Raw genomic sequence first — 16,327 nt, 5'->3', positions numbered from 1 at the left:
CGTTGCTAAGCGGAAGTCTCCCTCTTCAACAAAACTTCGCTTCCTTAATACTGTTGATCCCTTGCGCTCTCCATCTACCGGAAGCTGAATGCCGGTCAGAGCTCAGCCAATAGCATTCTGGTGTATACCGTGACGTCATCAGCCCGGCAGGTTGTACGGAAAGTGACCTTGTGACAGAGGGTGACACGCATGCGCATTGCTCTGCCTCCTGCCACACGTGTGTACCAGTGAGAGGAGAGCTGCACGGTGACATGTCCTGGTTATTCGGGTATAACAAGGGGCAGCCGGCGCCCCCGGACGTGCCCGGCCTGCCGGTGCCCCCGCCGCCTCTGGGGGGGGATGGAGATGGGGGAGACAAGAACAAGCCCAAGGACAAATGGAGCAACTTCGACCCCACCGGCCTGGAGAGGGCAGCAAAGGCGGCCAGGGAGCTGGACCAGTCACGTGAGTGCAGGGACCTGAGCGCTGCAGGGTGACCGGTGTGCTGGGACTTGTAGTTCTCCACTGCAGATCTGTCTGTGCCGTCACTTGTACGTTGTCTCATTTGTTATCGGTGGAGGCTCAGTACTGGACCTGGGGATAGGGAGGAAAGCGCAGGCTCAGCGCTGGACCTGGGGAGAGGGAGGAAAGCGCAGGCTCAGCGCTGGACCTGCGGAGAGGGAGGAAAGCGCAGGCTCAGCGCTGGACCTGCGGAGAGGGAGGAAAGCGCAGGCTCAGCGCTGGACCTGCGGAGAGGGAGGAAAGCGCAGGCTCAGCGCTGGACCTGCGGAGAGGAAGGAAAGCGCAGGCTCAGCGCTGGACCTGGGGAGAGGGAGGAAAGCGCAGGCTCAGCGCTGGACCTGGGGAGAGGGAGGAAAGCGCAGGCTCAGCGCTGGACCTGGGGAGAGGGAAGAAAGCGCAGGCTCAGCGCTGAACCTGGGGAGAGGGAGGAAAGCGCAGGCTCAGCGCTGAACCTGGGGAGAGGGAGGAAAGCGCAGGCTCAGTGCTGAACCTGCTGAGAGGGAGGAAAGCGCAGGCTCAGTGCTGAACCTGCGGAGAGGGAGGAAAGCGCAGGCTCAGTGCTGAACCTGCTGAGAGGGAGGAAAGCGCAGGCTCAGTGCTGAACCTGCGGAGAGGGAGGAAAGCGCAGGCTCAGTGCTGAACCTGCGGAGAGGGAGGAAAGCGCAGGCTCAGTGCTGAACCTGCTGAGAGGGAGGAAAGCGCAGGCTCAGTGCTGAACCTGCTGAGAGGGAGGAAAGCGCAGGCTCAGTGCTGAACCTGCTGAGAGGGAGGAAAGCGCAGGCTCAGTGCTGAACCTGCTGAGAGGGAGGAAAGCGCAGGCTCAGTGCTGAACCTGCTGAGAGGGAGGAAAGCGCAGGCTCAGTGCTGAACCTGCTGAGAGGGAGGAAAGCGCAGGCTCAGTGCTGAACCTGCTGAGAGGGAGGAAAGCGCAGGCTCAGTGCTGAACCTGCTGAGAGGGAGGAAAGCGCAGGCTCAGTGCTGAACCTGCTGAGAGGGAGGAAAGCGCAGGCTCAGTGCTGAACCTGCTGAGAGGGAGGAAAGCGCAGGCTCAGTGCTGAACCTGCTGAGAGGGAGGAAAGCGCAGGCTCAGTGCTGAACCTGCTGAGAGGGAGGAAAGCGCAGGCTCAGTGCTGAACCTGCTGAGAGGGAGGAAAGCGCAGGCTCAGTGCTGAACCTGCTGAGAGGGAGGAAAGCGCAGGCTCAGTGCTGAACCTGCTGAGAGGGAGGAAAGCGCAGGCTCAGTGCTGAACCTGCTGAGAGGGAGGAAAGCGCAGGCTCAGTGCTGAACCTGCTGAGAGGGAGGAAAGCGCAGGCTCAGTGCTGAACCTGCTGAGAGGGAGGAAAGCGCAGGCTCAGTGCTGAACCTGCTGAGAGGGAGGAAAGCGCAGGCTCAGTGCTGAACCTGCTGAGAGGGAGGAAAGCGCAGGCTCAGTGCTGAACCTGCTGAGAGGGAGGAAAGCGCAGGCTCAGTGCTGAACCTGCTGAGAGGGAGGAAAGCGCAGGCTCAGTGCTGAACCTGCTGAGAGGGAGGAAAGCGCAGGCTCAGTGCTGAACCTGCTGAGAGGGAGGAAAGCGCAGGCTCAGTGCTGAACCTGCTGAGAGGGAGGAAAGCGCAGGCTCAGTGCTGAACCTGCTGAGAGGGAGGAAAGCGCAGGCTCAGTGCTGAACCTGCTGAGAGGGAGGAAAGCGCAGGCTCAGTGCTGAACCTGCTGAGAGGGAGGAAAGCGCAGGCTCAGTGCTGAACCTGCTGAGAGGGAGGAAAGCGCAGGCTCAGTGCTGAACCTGCTGAGAGGGAGGAAAGCGCAGGCTCAGTGCTGAACCTGCTGAGAGGGAGGAAAGCGCAGGCTCAGTGCTGAACCTGCTGAGAGGGAGGAAAGCGCAGGCTCAGTGCTGAACCTGCTGAGAGGGAGGAAAGCGCAGGCTCAGTGCTGAACCTGCTGAGAGGGAGGAAAGCGCAGGCTCAGTGCTGAACCTGCTGAGAGGGAGGAAAGCGCAGGCTCAGTGCTGAACCTGCTGAGAGGGAGGAAAGCGCAGGCTCAGTGCTGAACCTGCTGAGAGGGAGGAAAGCGCAGGCTCAGTGCTGAACCTGCTGAGAGGGAGGAAAGCGCAGGCTCAGTGCTGAACCTGCTGAGAGGGAGGAAAGCGCAGGCTCAGTGCTGAACCTGCTGAGAGGGAGGAAAGCGCAGGCTCAGTGCTGAACCTGCTGAGAGGGAGGAAAGCGCAGGCTCAGTGCTGAACCTGCTGAGAGGGAGGAAAGCGCAGGCTCAGTGCTGAACCTGCTGAGAGGGAGGAAAGCGCAGGCTCAGTGCTGAACCTGCTGAGAGGGAGGAAAGCGTAGGCTCAGCGCCGGACCTGGGTAGACGGAGGAAAGCGCAGGCTCAGCGTCGGACGTAGCTAGAGGGAGGAAAGCCACGGCTCAGCGCTGGACCTGGTGAGAGGGAGGAAAGCGCCAACTCAGCGCTGGACCTGAGGAGAGGGAGAAAAGCGCAGGCTCAGCGCTGGACATGGGGAGAGGGAGAAAAGCGCAGGCTCAGCGCTGGACATGGGGAGAGGGAGAAAAGTGCAGGCTCAGCGCTGGACCTGGGGAGAGGGAGGAAAGGATGTTTGTTTGTTTGTTTTTAAAAAAAAGCCATCTGGGGACAGGGGTTATCCGAATCCAATAAACCCCTTTACTCTGTATGACTTCTTTAGCCACTTTCTTAAATGGTGCTACTCCCAGTTAGGTGCAGTGCTGGGACTTGCAGTGCAGCCCTCTTCTGTATTGGCCGTCGTCACACATTATGTACTAGTATCCTCACTCTCCGCAGTGTATGTCACATTGTGTGCAGTGTCCTGCCTGCTGTGTGTACCCTCCGCTGCTGCCCCTGTTTACCCGCGCTTGCATCATTCCCCTTGTTCTGTGGACTGTAGGTCACACCATGCTACTGAGTCACCACTGCATATACAGGACATGGCCCACGTCTATGTAATCCCTTCATATGTTTTTTTTTATATCTGATTGCTGTCAGTGAATAGAAAACAAATCTTATACTTTGTTGTTTTATTTTAAGAGTTTAAGCCCATAGAAAGTAGCCAAGTAGCCCTCCTCAAAAACCAAAAAAAAAATAAATAATAGCACATCTCTTCCAAAGACTGTAACCTGCCCATTGGCAAGCTAGAGATGTAGGGACAGGGGCAATGATGTGCCTTCTTGTAAGAACATTAATGACTGATACATTGTAACAAACCAGCCGCTGTGTCAAAGCATGGCCGCATCACTTCTTGGATTGCATGTAATTTAGGGCTAAGTTCACATGTGCAGTAATCATCTGTTACATGGCAAAAAAGTTCTACGTTGTCGCCTCCTCTCGCTCTTCGCCTCCTCTCGCTCTTCGCCTCCTCTCGCTCTTCGCCTCCTCTCGCTCTTCGCCTCCTCTCGCTCTTCGCCTCCTCGTCTCCTCTCGCTCTTCGCCTCCTCGTCTCCTCTCGCTCTTCGCCTCCTCGTCTCCTCTCGCTCTTCGCCTCCTCGTCTCCTCTCGCTCTTCGCCTCCTCGTCTCCTCTCGCTCTTCGCCTCCTCGTCTCCTCTCGCTCTTCGCCTCCTCGTCTCCTCTCGCTCTTCGCCTCCTCGTCTCCTCTCGCTCTTCGCCTCCTCGTCTCCTCTCGCTCTTCGCCTCCTCGTCTCCTCTCGCTCTTCGCCTCCTCGTCTCCTCTCGCTCTTCGCCTCCTCGTCTCCTCTCGCTCTTCGCCTCCTCGTCTCCTCTCGCTCTTCGCCTCCTCGTCTCCTCTCGCTCTTCGCCTCCTCGTCTCCTCTCGCTCTTCGCCTCCTCGTCTCCTCTCGCTCTTCGCCTCCTCGTCTCCTCTCGCTCTTCGCCTCCTCGTCTCCTCTCGCTCTTCGCCTCCTCGCCTCCTCTCGCTCTTCGCCTCCTCGCCTCCTCTCGCTCTTCGCCTCCTCGCCTCCTCTCGCTCTTCGCCTCCTCGCCTCCTCTCGCTCTTCGCCTCCTCGCCTCCTCTCGCTCTTCGCCTCCTCGCCTCCTCTCGCTCTTCGCCTCCTCGCCTCCTCTCGCTCTTCGTCTCCTCGCCTCCTCTCGCTCTTCGCCTCCTCGCCTCCTCTCGCTCTTCGCCTCCTCGCCTCCTCTCGCTCTTCGCCTCCTCGCCTCCTCTCGCTCTTCGCCTCCTCGCCTCCTCTCGCTCTTCGCCTCCTCGCCTCCTCTCGCTCTTCGCCTCCTCGCCTCCTCTCGCTCTTCGCCTCCTCGCCTCCTCTCGCTCTTCGCCTCCTCGCCTCCTCTCGCTCTTCGCCTCCTCGCCTCCTCTCGCTCTTCGCCTCCTCGCCTCCTCTCGCTCTTCGCCTCCTCGCCTCCTCTCGCTCTTCGCCTCCTCGCCTCCTCTCGCTCTTCGCCTCCTCGCCTCCTCTCGCTCTTCGCCTCCTCGCCTCCTCTCGCTCTTCGCCTCCTCGCCTCCTCTCGCTCTTCGCCTCCTCTCGCTCTTCGCCTCCTCTCGCTCTTCGCCTCCTCTCGCTCTTCGCCTCCTCTCGCTCTTCGCCTCCTCTCGCTCTTCGCCTCCTCTCGCTCTTCGCCTCCTCTCGCTCTTCGCCTCCTCTCGCTCTTCGCCTCCTCTCGCTCTTCGCCTCCTCTCGCTCTTCGCCTCCTCTCGCTCTTCGCCTCCTCTCGCTCTTCGCCTCCTCTCGCTCTTCGCCTCCTCTCGCTCTTCGCCTCCTCTCGCTCTTCGCCTCCTCTCGCTCTTCGCCTCCTCTCGCTCTTCGCCTCCTCGTCTCCTCTCGCTCTTTGCCTCCTCGTCTCCTCTCGCTCTTTGCCTCCTCGCCTCCTCTCGCTCTTCGCCTCCTCGCCTCCTCTCGCTCTTCGCCTCCTCTCGCTTTTCGCCTCCTCTCGCTCTTCGCCTCCTCGTCTCCTCTCGCTCTTCGCCTCCTCGTCTCCTCTCGCTCTTCGCCTCCTCGTCTCCTCTCGCTCTTTGCCTCCTCGTCTCCTCTCGCTCTTTGCCTCCTCGTCTCCTCTCGCTCTTTGCCTCCTCGTCTCCTCTCGCTCTTTGCCTCCTCGTCTCCTCTCGCTCTTCGCCTCCTCTCGCTCTTCGCCTCCTCGCCTCCTCTCGCTCTTCGCCTCCTCGCCTCCTCTCGCTCTTCGCCTCCTCGCCTCCTCTCGCTCTTCGCCTCCTCGCCTCCTCTCGCTCTTCGCCTCCTCGCCTCCTCTCGCTCTTCGCCTCCTCGCCTCCTCTCGCTCTTCGCCTCCTCTCGCTCTTCGCCTCCTCTCGCTCTTCGCCTCCTCTCGCTCTTTGCCTCCTCGTCTCCTCTCGCTCTTTGCCTCCTCGTCTCCTCTCGCTCTTTGCCTCCTCGTCTCCTCTCGCTCTTTGCCTCCTCGTCTCCTCTCGCTCTTTGCCTCCTCGTCTCCTCTCGCTCTTTGCCTCCTCGTCTCCTCTCGCTCTTTGCCTCCTCGTCTCCTCTCGCTCTTTGCCTCCTCGTCTCCTCTCGCTCTTTGCCTCCTCGTCTCCTCTCGCTCTTTGCCTCCTCGTCTCCTCTCGCTCTTTGCCTCCTCGTCTCCTCTCGCTCTTTGCCTCCTCGTCTCCTCTCGCTCTTTGCCTCCTCGTCTCCTCTCGCTCTTTGCCTCCTCGTCTCCTCTCGCTCTTTGCCTCCTCGTCTCCTCTCGCTCTTTGCCTCCTCGTCTCCTCTCGCTCTTTGCCTCCTCGTCTCCTCTCGCTCTTCGCCTCCTCGTCTCCTCTCGCTCTTCGCCTCCTCGTCTCCTCTCGCTCTTCGCCTCCTCGTCTCCTCTCGCTCTTCGCCTCCTCGTCTCCTCTCGCTCTTCGCCTCCTCGTCTCCTCTCGCTCTTCGCCTCCTCGTCTCCTCTCGCTCTTCGCCTCCTCGTCTCCTCTCGCTCTTCGCCTCCTCGTCTCCTCTCGCTCTTCGCCTCCTCGTCTCCTCTCGCTCTTCGCCTCCTCGCCTCCTCTCGCTCTTCGCCTCCTCGCCTCCTCTCGCTCTTCGCCTCCTCGCCTCCTCTCGCTCTTCGCCTCCTCGCCTCCTCTCGCTCTTCGCCTCCTCGCCTCCTCTCGCTCTTCGCCTCCTCGCCTCCTCTCGCTCTTCGCCTCCTCGCCTCCTCTCGCTCTTCGCCTCCTCTCGCTCTTCGCCTCCTCTCGCTCTTCGCCTCCTCTCGCTCTTCGCCTCCTCTCGCTCTTCGCCTCCTCTCGCTCTTCGCCTCCTCTCGCTCTTCGCCTCCTCTCGCTCTTCGCCTCCTCTCGCTCTTCGCCTCCTCTCGCTCTTCGCCTCCTCTCGCTCTTCGCCTCCTCTCGCTCTTCGCCTCCTCTCGCTCTTCGCCTCCTCTCGCTCTTCGCCTCCTCTCGCTCTTCGCCTCCTCTCGCTCTTCGCCTCCTCTCGCTCTTCGCCTCCTCTCGCTCTTCGCCTCCTCTCGCTCTTCGCCTCCTCTCGCTCTTTGCCTCCTCGTCTCCTCTCGCTCTTTGCCTCCTCGTCTCCTCTCGCTCTTTGCCTCCTCGCCTCCTCTCGCTCTTTGCCTCCTCGCCTCCTCTCGCTCTTCGCCTCCTCGCCTCCTCTCGCTCTTCGCCTCCTCTCGCTTTTCGCCTCCTCTCGCTCTTCGCCTCCTCGTCTCCTCTCGCTCTTCGCCTCCTCGTCTCCTCTCGCTCTTTGCCTCCTCGTCTCCTCTCGCTCTTTGCCTCCTCGTCTCCTCTCGCTCTTTGCCTCCTCGTCTCCTCTCGCTCTTTGCCTCCTCGTCTCCTCTCGCTCTTTGCCTCCTCGTCTCCTCTCGCTCTTCGCCTCCTCTCGCTCTTCGCCTCCTCGCCTCCTCTCGCTCTTCGCCTCCTCGCCTCCTCTCGCTCTTCGCCTCCTCGCCTCCTCTCGCTCTTCGCCTCCTCGCCTCCTCTCGCTCTTCGCCTCCTCGCCTCCTCTCGCTCTTCGCCTCCTCGCCTCCTCTCGCTCTTCGCCTCCTCTCGCTCTTCGCCTCCTCTCGCTCTTCGCCTCCTCTCGCTCTTCGCCTCCTCTCGCTCTTCGCCTCCTCTCGCTCTTCGCCTCCTCGTCTCCTCTCGCTCTTTGCCTCCTCGTCTCCTCTCGCTCTTTGCCTCCTCGTCTCCTCTCGCTCTTTGCCTCCTCGTCTCCTCTCGCTCTTTGCCTCCTCGTCTCCTCTCGCTCTTTGCCTCCTCGTCTCCTCTCGCTCTTTGCCTCCTCGTCTCCTCTCGCTCTTTGCCTCCTCGTCTCCTCTCGCTCTTTGCCTCCTCGTCTCCTCTCGCTCTTTGCCTCCTCGTCTCCTCTCGCTCTTTGCCTCCTCGTCTCCTCTCGCTCTTTGCCTCCTCGTCTCCTCTCGCTCTTTGCCTCCTCGTCTCCTCTCGCTCTTTGCCTCCTCGTCTCCTCTCGCTCTTTGCCTCCTCGTCTCCTCTCGCTCTTTGCCTCCTCGTCTCCTCTCGCTCTTCGCCTCCTCGTCTCCTCTCGCTCTTCGCCTCCTCGTCTCCTCTCGCTCTTCGCCTCCTCGTCTCCTCTCGCTCTTCGCCTCCTCGTCTCCTCTCGCTCTTCGCCTCCTCGTCTCCTCTCGCTCTTCGCCTCCTCGTCTCCTCTCGCTCTTCGCCTCCTCGTCTCCTCTCGCTCTTCGTCTCCTCTCGCTCTTCGCCTCCTCGTCTCCTCTCGCTCTTCGCCTCCTCGTCTCCTCTCGCTCTTCGCCTCCTCGTCTCCTCTCGCTCTTCGCCTCCTCGTCTCCTCTCGCTCTTCGCCTCCTCGTCTCCTCTCGCTCTTCGCCTCCTCGTCTCCTCTCGCTCTTCGCCTCCTCGTCTCCTCTCGCTCTTCGCCTCCTCGTCTCCTCTCGCTCTTCGCCTCCTCGTCTCCTCTCGCTCTTCGCCTCCTCGTCTCCTCTCGCTCTTCGCCTCCTCGTCTCCTCTCGCTCTTCGCCTCCTCTCGCTCTTCGCCTCCTCTCGCTCTTCGCCTCCTCTCGCTCTTCGCCTCCTCGCCTCCTCTCGCTCTTCGCCTCCTCTCGCTCTTCGCCTCCTCGCCTCCTCTCGCTCTTCGCCTCCTCTCGCTCTTCGCCTCCTCTCGCTCTTCGCCTCCTCGCCTCCTCTCGCTCTTCGCCTCCTCGCCTCCTCTCGCTCTTCGCCTCCTCGCCTCCTCTCGCTCTTCGCCTCCTCGCCTCCTCTCGCTCTTCGCCTCCTCGCCTCCTCTCGCTCTTCGCCTCCTCGCCTCCTCTCGCTCTTCGCCTCCTCGCCTCCTCTCGCTCTTCGCCTCCTCGCCTCCTCTCGCTCTTCGCCTCCTCGCCTCCTCTCGCTCTTCGCCTCCTCTCGCTCTTCGCCTCCTCTCGCTCTTCGCCTCCTCGCCTCCTCTCGCTCTTCGCCTCCTCTCGCTCTTCGCCTCCTCGCCTCCTCTCGCTCTTCGCCTCCTCTCGCTCTTCGCCTCCTCTCGCTCTTCGCCTCCTCGCCTCCTCTCGCTCTTCGCCTCCTCGCCTCCTCTCGCTCTTCGCCTCCTCGCCTCCTCTCGCTCTTCGCCTCCTCGCCTCCTCTCGCTCTTCGCCTCCTCGCCTCCTCTCGCTCTTCGCCTCCTCGCCTCCTCTCGCTCTTCGCCTCCTCGCCTCCTCTCGCTCTTCGCCTCCTCGCCTCCTCTCGCTCTTCGCCTCCTCGCCTCCTCTCGCTCTTCGCCTCCTCGCCTCCTCTCGCTCTTCGCCTCCTCTCGCTCTTCGCCTCCTCTCGCTCTTCGCCTCCTCGTCTCCTCTCGCTCTTTGCCTCCTCGTCTCCTCTCGCTCTTTGCCTCCTCGTCTCCTCTCGCTCTTTGCCTCCTCGTCTCCTCTCGCTCTTTGCCTCCTCGTCTCCTCTCGCTCTTTGCCTCCTCGTCTCCTCTCGCTCTTTGCCTCCTCGTCTCCTCTCGCTCTTTGCCTCCTCGTCTCCTCTCGCTCTTTGCCTCCTCGTCTCCTCTCGCTCTTTGCCTCCTCGTCTCCTCTCGCTCTTTGCCTCCTCGTCTCCTCTCGCTCTTTGCCTCCTCGTCTCCTCTCGCTCTTTGCCTCCTCGTCTCCTCTCGCTCTTTGCCTCCTCGTCTCCTCTCGCTCTTTGCCTCCTCGTCTCCTCTCGCTCTTTGCCTCCTCGTCTCCTCTCGCTCTTGGCCTCCTCGTCTCCTCTCGCTCTTGGCCTCCTCGTCTCCTCTCGCTCTTGGCCTCCTCGTCTCCTCTCGCTCTTGGCCTCCTCGTCTCCTCTCGCTCTTGGCCTCCTCGTCTCCTCTCGCTCTTGGCCTCCTCGTCTCCTCTCGCTCTTGGCCTCCTCGTCTCCTCTCGCTCTTGGCCTCCTCGTCTCCTCTCGCTCTTGGCCTCCTCGTCTCCTCTCGCTCTTGGCCTCCTCGTCTCCTCTCGCTCTTCGCCTCCTCGTCTCCTCTCGCTCTTCGCCTCCTCGTCTCCTCTCGCTCTTCGCCTCCTCGTCTCCTCTCGCTCTTCGCCTCCTCGCCTCCTCTCGCTCTTCGCCTCCTCGCCTCCTCTCGCTCTTCGCCTCCTCGCCTCCTCTCGCTCTTCGCCTCCTCGCCTCCTCTCGCTCTTCGCCTCCTCGCCTCCTCTCGCTCTTCGCCTCCTCGCCTCCTCTCGCTCTTCGCCTCCTCGCCTCCTCTCGCTCTTCGCCTCCTCTCGCTCTTCGCCTCCTCTCGCTCTTCGCCTCCTCTCGCTCCTCGCCTCCTCTCGCTCTTCGCCTCCTCGCCTCCTCTCGCTCTTCGCCTCCTCTCGCTCTTCGCCTCCTCGCCTCCTCTCGCTCTTCGCCTCCTCGCCTCCTCTCGCTCTTCGCCTCCTCTCGCTCTTCGCCTCCTCGTCTCCTCTCGCTCTTTGCCTCCTCGTCTCCTCTCGCTCTTTGCCTCCTCGTCTCCTCTCGCTCTTTGCCTCCTCGTCTCCTCTCGCTCTTTGCCTCCTCGTCTCCTCTCGCTCTTTGCCTCCTCGTCTCCTCTCGCTCTTTGCCTCCTCGTCTCCTCTCGCTCTTTGCCTCCTCGTCTCCTCTCGCTCTTTGCCTCCTCGTCTCCTCTCGCTCTTTGCCTCCTCGTCTCCTCTCGCTCTTTGCCTCCTCGTCTCCTCTCGCTCTTTGCCTCCTCGTCTCCTCTCGCTCTTTGCCTCCTCGTCTCCTCTCGCTCTTTGCCTCCTCGTCTCCTCTCGCTCTTTGCCTCCTCGTCTCCTCTCGCTCTTTGCCTCCTCGTCTCCTCTCGCTCTTTGCCTCCTCGTCTCCTCTCGCTCTTTGCCTCCTCGTCTCCTCTCGCTCTTTGCCTCCTCGTCTCCTCTCGCTCTTTGCCTCCTCGTCTCCTCTCGCTCTTTGCCTCCTCGTCTCCTCTCGCTCTTTGCCTCCTCGTCTCCTCTCGCTCTTTGCCTCCTCGTCTCCTCTCGCTCTTTGCCTCCTCGTCTCCTCTCGCTCTTTGCCTCCTCGTCTCCTCTCGCTCTTTGCCTCCTCGTCTCCTCTCGCTCTTTGCCTCCTCGTCTCCTCTCGCTCTTTGCCTCCTCGTCTCCTCTCGCTCTTTGCCTCCTCGTCTCCTCTCGCTCTTTGCCTCCTCGTCTCCTCTCGCTCTTTGCCTCCTCGTCTCCTCTCGCTCTTTGCCTCCTCGTCTCCTCTCGCTCTTTGCCTCCTCGTCTCCTCTCGCTCTTCGTCTCCTCTCGCTCTTCGCCTCCTCGTCTCCTCTCGCTCTTCGCCTCCTCGTCTCCTCTCGCTCTTCGCCTCCTCGTCTCCTCTCGCTCTTCGCCTCCTCGTCTCCTCTCGCTCTTCGCCTCCTCGTCTCCTCTCGCTCTTCGCCTCCTCTCGCTCTTCGCCTCCTCGTCTCCCCTCGCTCTCATATCTGTTTATAGGGGATTCCTTTTTTTCACCAGACAGCCCCTTTAAGCACCAGACAGCGCACATAGCAGTCAGTAAGCTGCCGCAGTTCTGCCCTCCTGATCTAATCCCTGTATTCATCTTCTGTTTTCCAGGACATGCCAAAGAAGCCCTTGGTCTTGCCAAGATGCAAGAAGAGACCCTCCATATGGAGCAGCAAGCGAAGATTAAGGTACTTCCGTAATGATGACTTCTAATGTGCTGTAGGAGAGGGTGATAGGAAGGGCTGGGCTGGCAGGATTGCCATTCAGCTCTATTAAAGTAAATGAAGCGGAGCTGTAATACCACTCACATCCTGTGGACAGCGCCGTCTCCTCCCAATCCTTGACAACCCCTTTAACATTATTTTAAAGTTAAAGGGACTCTGTCACCAGTTTTTTACCACCTAACATGAGAGCAGCATAATGTAAGTTCAGAGACCCTGATTCCAGTGATGTGTCACTTACTGGGCTGCTTAGTGTAGTTTTGATAAAATCACTGATTAATCAGCAGGAGATTATCATTACAGGACTACTTGGCTACTGCAGGTAGTCCAGCATATTCATGTGCTCTGTATAACTGCTAGAGAAAACAGTGATTTTATCAAACAGCTCAGTAAGTGACACATCGCTGGAATCAGGGTCTCTGTCTCTACATTATGCTGCTCTCAGATGGGGGAGCAAAAACCTGGTGACAGATTCCCTTTATCGTGAATGAATCGATTATTCTTTATCTTGCACGCAGCGGTCCGGCTGAGAACACGGAGAGTATGGAAGGATCGGTCTTCCACATACAGTTTGCAGTATTGTTTGTTTTTTCACCATCTGCCTTCTACAGCCTCTATGTATCATTGTACATCGCAGACGGTAAAATGCAGAATGAGTTAACTGTGAGCCGGTCAGTGAGCTCCTTTTGCCAAGGTCTGTAAGACTTCGCTCCCTATCACTCCCTACTTTCTTCTCTGCTGATTTATGACCACATCCATGATTGCAAGTTCAGAGAAATGGAGAGAATTCTTAGATTCTGCCATTTTTGGTGTCCATGTTCTTTATCTGTCTTCTTGCAATAAATGCAGACAGATGAGCAGTTAGCTATAACGAATGACAACAAGCAGGATTATGAATGCAGCTCTGGAGTATACAATACAGACTGTATCTCAGTGACTAAATCGGATGTGGTGCCAGCATAATCCTGACTCTCATGACTATGACCCAGAAGCAGTTAGTCCCATCTTGGCCATGAATGTCATACATGAGAATGACCTATATTCTAATGCAATGACCTTACAGTCAGGGAGCTGCGTACTGGACAGACGAGCATCGAGCCCAACCTCTTTATGTGTATAAATGGCCGGCATGGGTCATAGCATAGCCTGGATATCTCTGTGCTCGAGGTCCTGTCTGTCTCCTATTTATCTTATTCTATCCCCTTCTTTTCTAGGAATATGAAGCCGCCGTAGAACAGCTGAAGAATGAGCAGATCCGAGTTCAGGGCGATGAGCGCAGGAAAACACTAAATGAGGAAACCAAGCAAAATCAAGCGGTGAGTTGGTGTACAGCTTTTCTCTAGAGGAGGTTGTATTACAGTACACAGTGTGCATATATATACTATAGGCAAGCAGCTTGGTGGGAAGGCAACAACTGTTGGCACAATTATTAGAAAACGGACAAAACACAAGATGACTGTCAGTCTTAGGGGTACTTTGCACGCTGCGACATCACTAGCCGATGCTAGCGATCCTGAGCGCGATAGTACCCGCCCCCATCGCACATGCGATATCTTGTGATAGCTGCCGTAGCGAACATTATCGCTACGGCAGCGTCGCACGCACATACCTGCCCTGCTACGTCGCTCTGGCCGGCGACCCGCCTCCTTCCTAAGGGGGCCGGTCGTGCGGCGTCACAGCGACGTCACACGGCAGTCGGCCAATAGAAGCGGAGATGAGCGGGACGTAAACATCCCGACCACCTCCTTCCTTCCGCATAGCCGGTGGAGGCAGGTAAGGAGAAGTTCCTCGCTCCTGCGGCTTCACACACAGCGATGTGTGCTGCCACAGGAACGAGGAACAATATCGTACCTGCGGACGCACCGACATTATGAAAATGAACGACGTGACACAGATCACCGATTTTTGACTGTTTCACGCTCATTCATCTTCTCTTCTAGGCTTTACACGTTGCGACATCGTTACCGGCGCTGGATGTGCGTCACTTTCGATTTGACCCCGACGATATCGCAGGTGCGATGTCGCAACGTGCAAAGTACCCCTTACTGTGTCTGTGCTTCCATGCAAAATCTCGCTTTGTGGCGTAAGGATGATTCTGAGGAAGGTCAGGGATCGGCCCAGAACTACACCATGTTCGAAATTATTATGCAAATTTGATTTAAGTGTCATAGCGATTAATTTTTTTTTCTTCAATGAAACTCATTGATGGTATTGTGTCTCAGGGTTCTTTGGGTCACTGAACTCAATCTCAGATACCTGTGATGATTAGTTTTCCAGGTGAGCCCAATAAAAGGAAAACTGGATACTCCACAATATTAAGCAGCCACAGTTTTCAAGTAACATGGGAAAGAAAAAGGATCTCTCTGCTGCCGAAAAGCATCAAATAGTGCAATGCCTTGGACAGGGGATGAAAACATTAGATATTTCATGAAAACTTAAGCGTGATCATCGTACTGTGAAGAGATTTGTGTCGGATTCAGAGCACATACGTGTTGGTGCGGATAAAGGCAGAATGAGGAAGGTTTCTGCCAGGCAAGTCCATTAGATTCAGAGAGCAGCTGCTAAAAAGCCATTACAAACCAGCAAACAGATATTTGAAGCTGCTGGTGCCTCTGGAGTTCCTCGAACCTCAAGGTGTAGGATGCTTCAAAGGCTAGATGTGGTGCATAAACCTACTATTCGGCCACCCCTAACCAGTGCTCACAAGCAGAAACGGTTGCAGTGGGCCCAGATATACATGAACACTAACAGTCTTGTTTACTGATGAGTGTCAAGCAACCCTGGATGGTCCAGATGGATGGAGTAGTGGATGGTTGGTGGATGGCCACCGTGTCCCAACAAGGCTGTGACGTCAGCAAGGAGGTGGAGGAGTCATGTTTTGGGCCGGAATCATGGGGAGACAGCTGGTAGGCCCCTTTAGGGTTCCTGAAAGTGTGAAAATGACCTTTGCAAAGTATATAGGGTTTCTGACTGACAACTTTCTTCCATGGTACAAAAAGCAGAAACGTGCCTTCAGCAGCAAAATCATCTTCATGCATGACTATGCACCATCTCATGCTGCAAAGAATACCTCTGTGTCATTGGCTGCTATGGGCATAAAAGGAGAGAAACTCATGGTGTGGCCACCATCTTCCCCTGACCTCAACCCCATAGAGAACCTTTGGAGTATCATCAAGCAAAAGATCTATGAGGGTGGGATGCAGTTCACATCAAAACAGCAGCTCTGGGAGGCTATTCTGACATCATGAGAAGAAAAAACTGTGGGAAAAAGAGCGCAATAGGTTCTTACCCCGGTAGAAAGGGGGGTTGAGGGGTGGTTAAATTCACCTACAGGGGTTGTGAAAGTCACAACTCCTATAACAGCATGTAAGTAACTCCGAGTCACGGCAGCAGTCCCCAAATCGGCAGATAACGGAGAGTGGTAGAGCAGGGTATTTCCAAGCCGCGCCAATGACTACCAGATCATGAGGATTGAAGATTAATGTAGCTTTATTTGTGCACTGGTCAACGCGTTTCGGGAGACTCTGCTCCCTTCCTCAGGACAGTCAGGCAAAGAACATTAAATCTGCAGTAGAGCAGATCCTTACAGCATTATATACCATAGCGGTGACGTCATGATCCACCCCTTTTTAAAATAAATCGGCGGGAATCTATACATTTAAAACAACCAAATGACGTAGTATATTGTATTAACAAAATTTCAAGTAAAATATCTCCTTATCGCTTTTTCCTATCCCAAGGATTAAAAAATAATGAATAAAAAATTGTTATTAAAAAATGTGTGTGAAAGTGTTTGATATTGTTAAAACAACCATAAAATAAATGTGTCAATCTATAAGAAACCCATGTTGTGTTTTGAACACCGTATATAGCGTCAGGCCTTTCTCCTTTTTTCTTTTTCACGGTGAATCACTCCCCCGTTCTGTCTCTCTTTTTTTTTTTTTTTTCTTCTCTTTTTCTGACACATTTTGATAACCATGAATAGTGGCACAAGCGGTTGCACGCTCCTCGCAGCGATTCTTGACAGCTTAGGCTTGTTAACACCTGACGCTATATACGGTGTTCAAAACACAACATGGGTTTCTTATAGATTGACACATTTATTTTATGGTTACATAGTTACTAAGGTTGAAAAAAGATCTAGTTCCCCCTTCCTCCACCAGTTCTACATTTTATCACTAAGTCACTTATAACCAACAATGTTGTGTAGTGAGGAAATCATCCAGCCCTGATATAAAGCGGTTATAGTATCTGCCATTACTACCTCTTGTGGTCGGTATTCCACAGTCTGACTGCTCTAACTGTAAAGAACCCTTTCCTATTTAGCTGCCGGAATCGCTTTTCTTCCACTCGCAGTGAGTGCCCCCTGGTCCTTAGTATTGTCTTTGGAAGGAATAAGTTATGTGCCAGTCCTTTATATTGACCACACATGTATTTATACATATAAATGAGATCTCCTCTGAGACGTCTTTTTTCTAAGCTAAACATATCTAACTTTTTCAACCTCTCATCATACGGGCCACCTCCATTCCTCTCATCATTCGGGCGGCCTCCATTCCTCTCATCATACGGGCGGCCTCCATCCCTCTCATCATACGGGCGGCCTCCATCCCTCTCATCATACGGGCGGCCTCCATCCCTCTCATCATACGGGCGGCCTCCATTCCTCTCATCATACGGGCGGCCTCCATCCCTCTCATCATACGGGCGGCCTCCATCCCTCTCATCATACGGGCGGCCTCCATTCCTCTCATCATACGGGCGGCCTCCATCCCTCTCATCATACGGGCGGCCTCCGTTCCTCTCATCATACGGGCGGCCTCCGTTCCTCTCAT

At 56.8% G+C, this 16,327-nt stretch overlaps 1 protein-coding gene across 1 annotated transcript in view; it reads left to right on the top strand.

Annotated features, from left to right (window-relative positions):
- The first annotated feature begins 184 nt into the window (after nt 1–184).
- Nucleotides 185–16,327, top strand: part of ATAD3A (ATPase family AAA domain containing 3A) — a 94,373-nt gene continuing 78,230 nt past the window's right edge. The window contains exons 1-3 of the mRNA XM_075328491.1: nt 185–444; nt 11,383–11,459; nt 12,707–12,808. Of these exons, the coding sequence (XP_075184606.1) occupies nt 252–444; nt 11,383–11,459; nt 12,707–12,808 (372 nt within the window). The 5' untranslated portion in view covers nt 185–251. The remainder of the gene's footprint in view (nt 445–11,382; nt 11,460–12,706; nt 12,809–16,327) is intronic.

Source organism: Anomaloglossus baeobatrachus, chromosome 11 (genome assembly GCF_048569485.1).
Source record: "Anomaloglossus baeobatrachus isolate aAnoBae1 chromosome 11, aAnoBae1.hap1, whole genome shotgun sequence".
Lineage (NCBI taxonomy): Eukaryota > Metazoa > Chordata > Amphibia > Anura > Aromobatidae > Anomaloglossus > Anomaloglossus baeobatrachus.
This window is presented reverse-complemented; position numbering and strand designations above follow the sequence as displayed.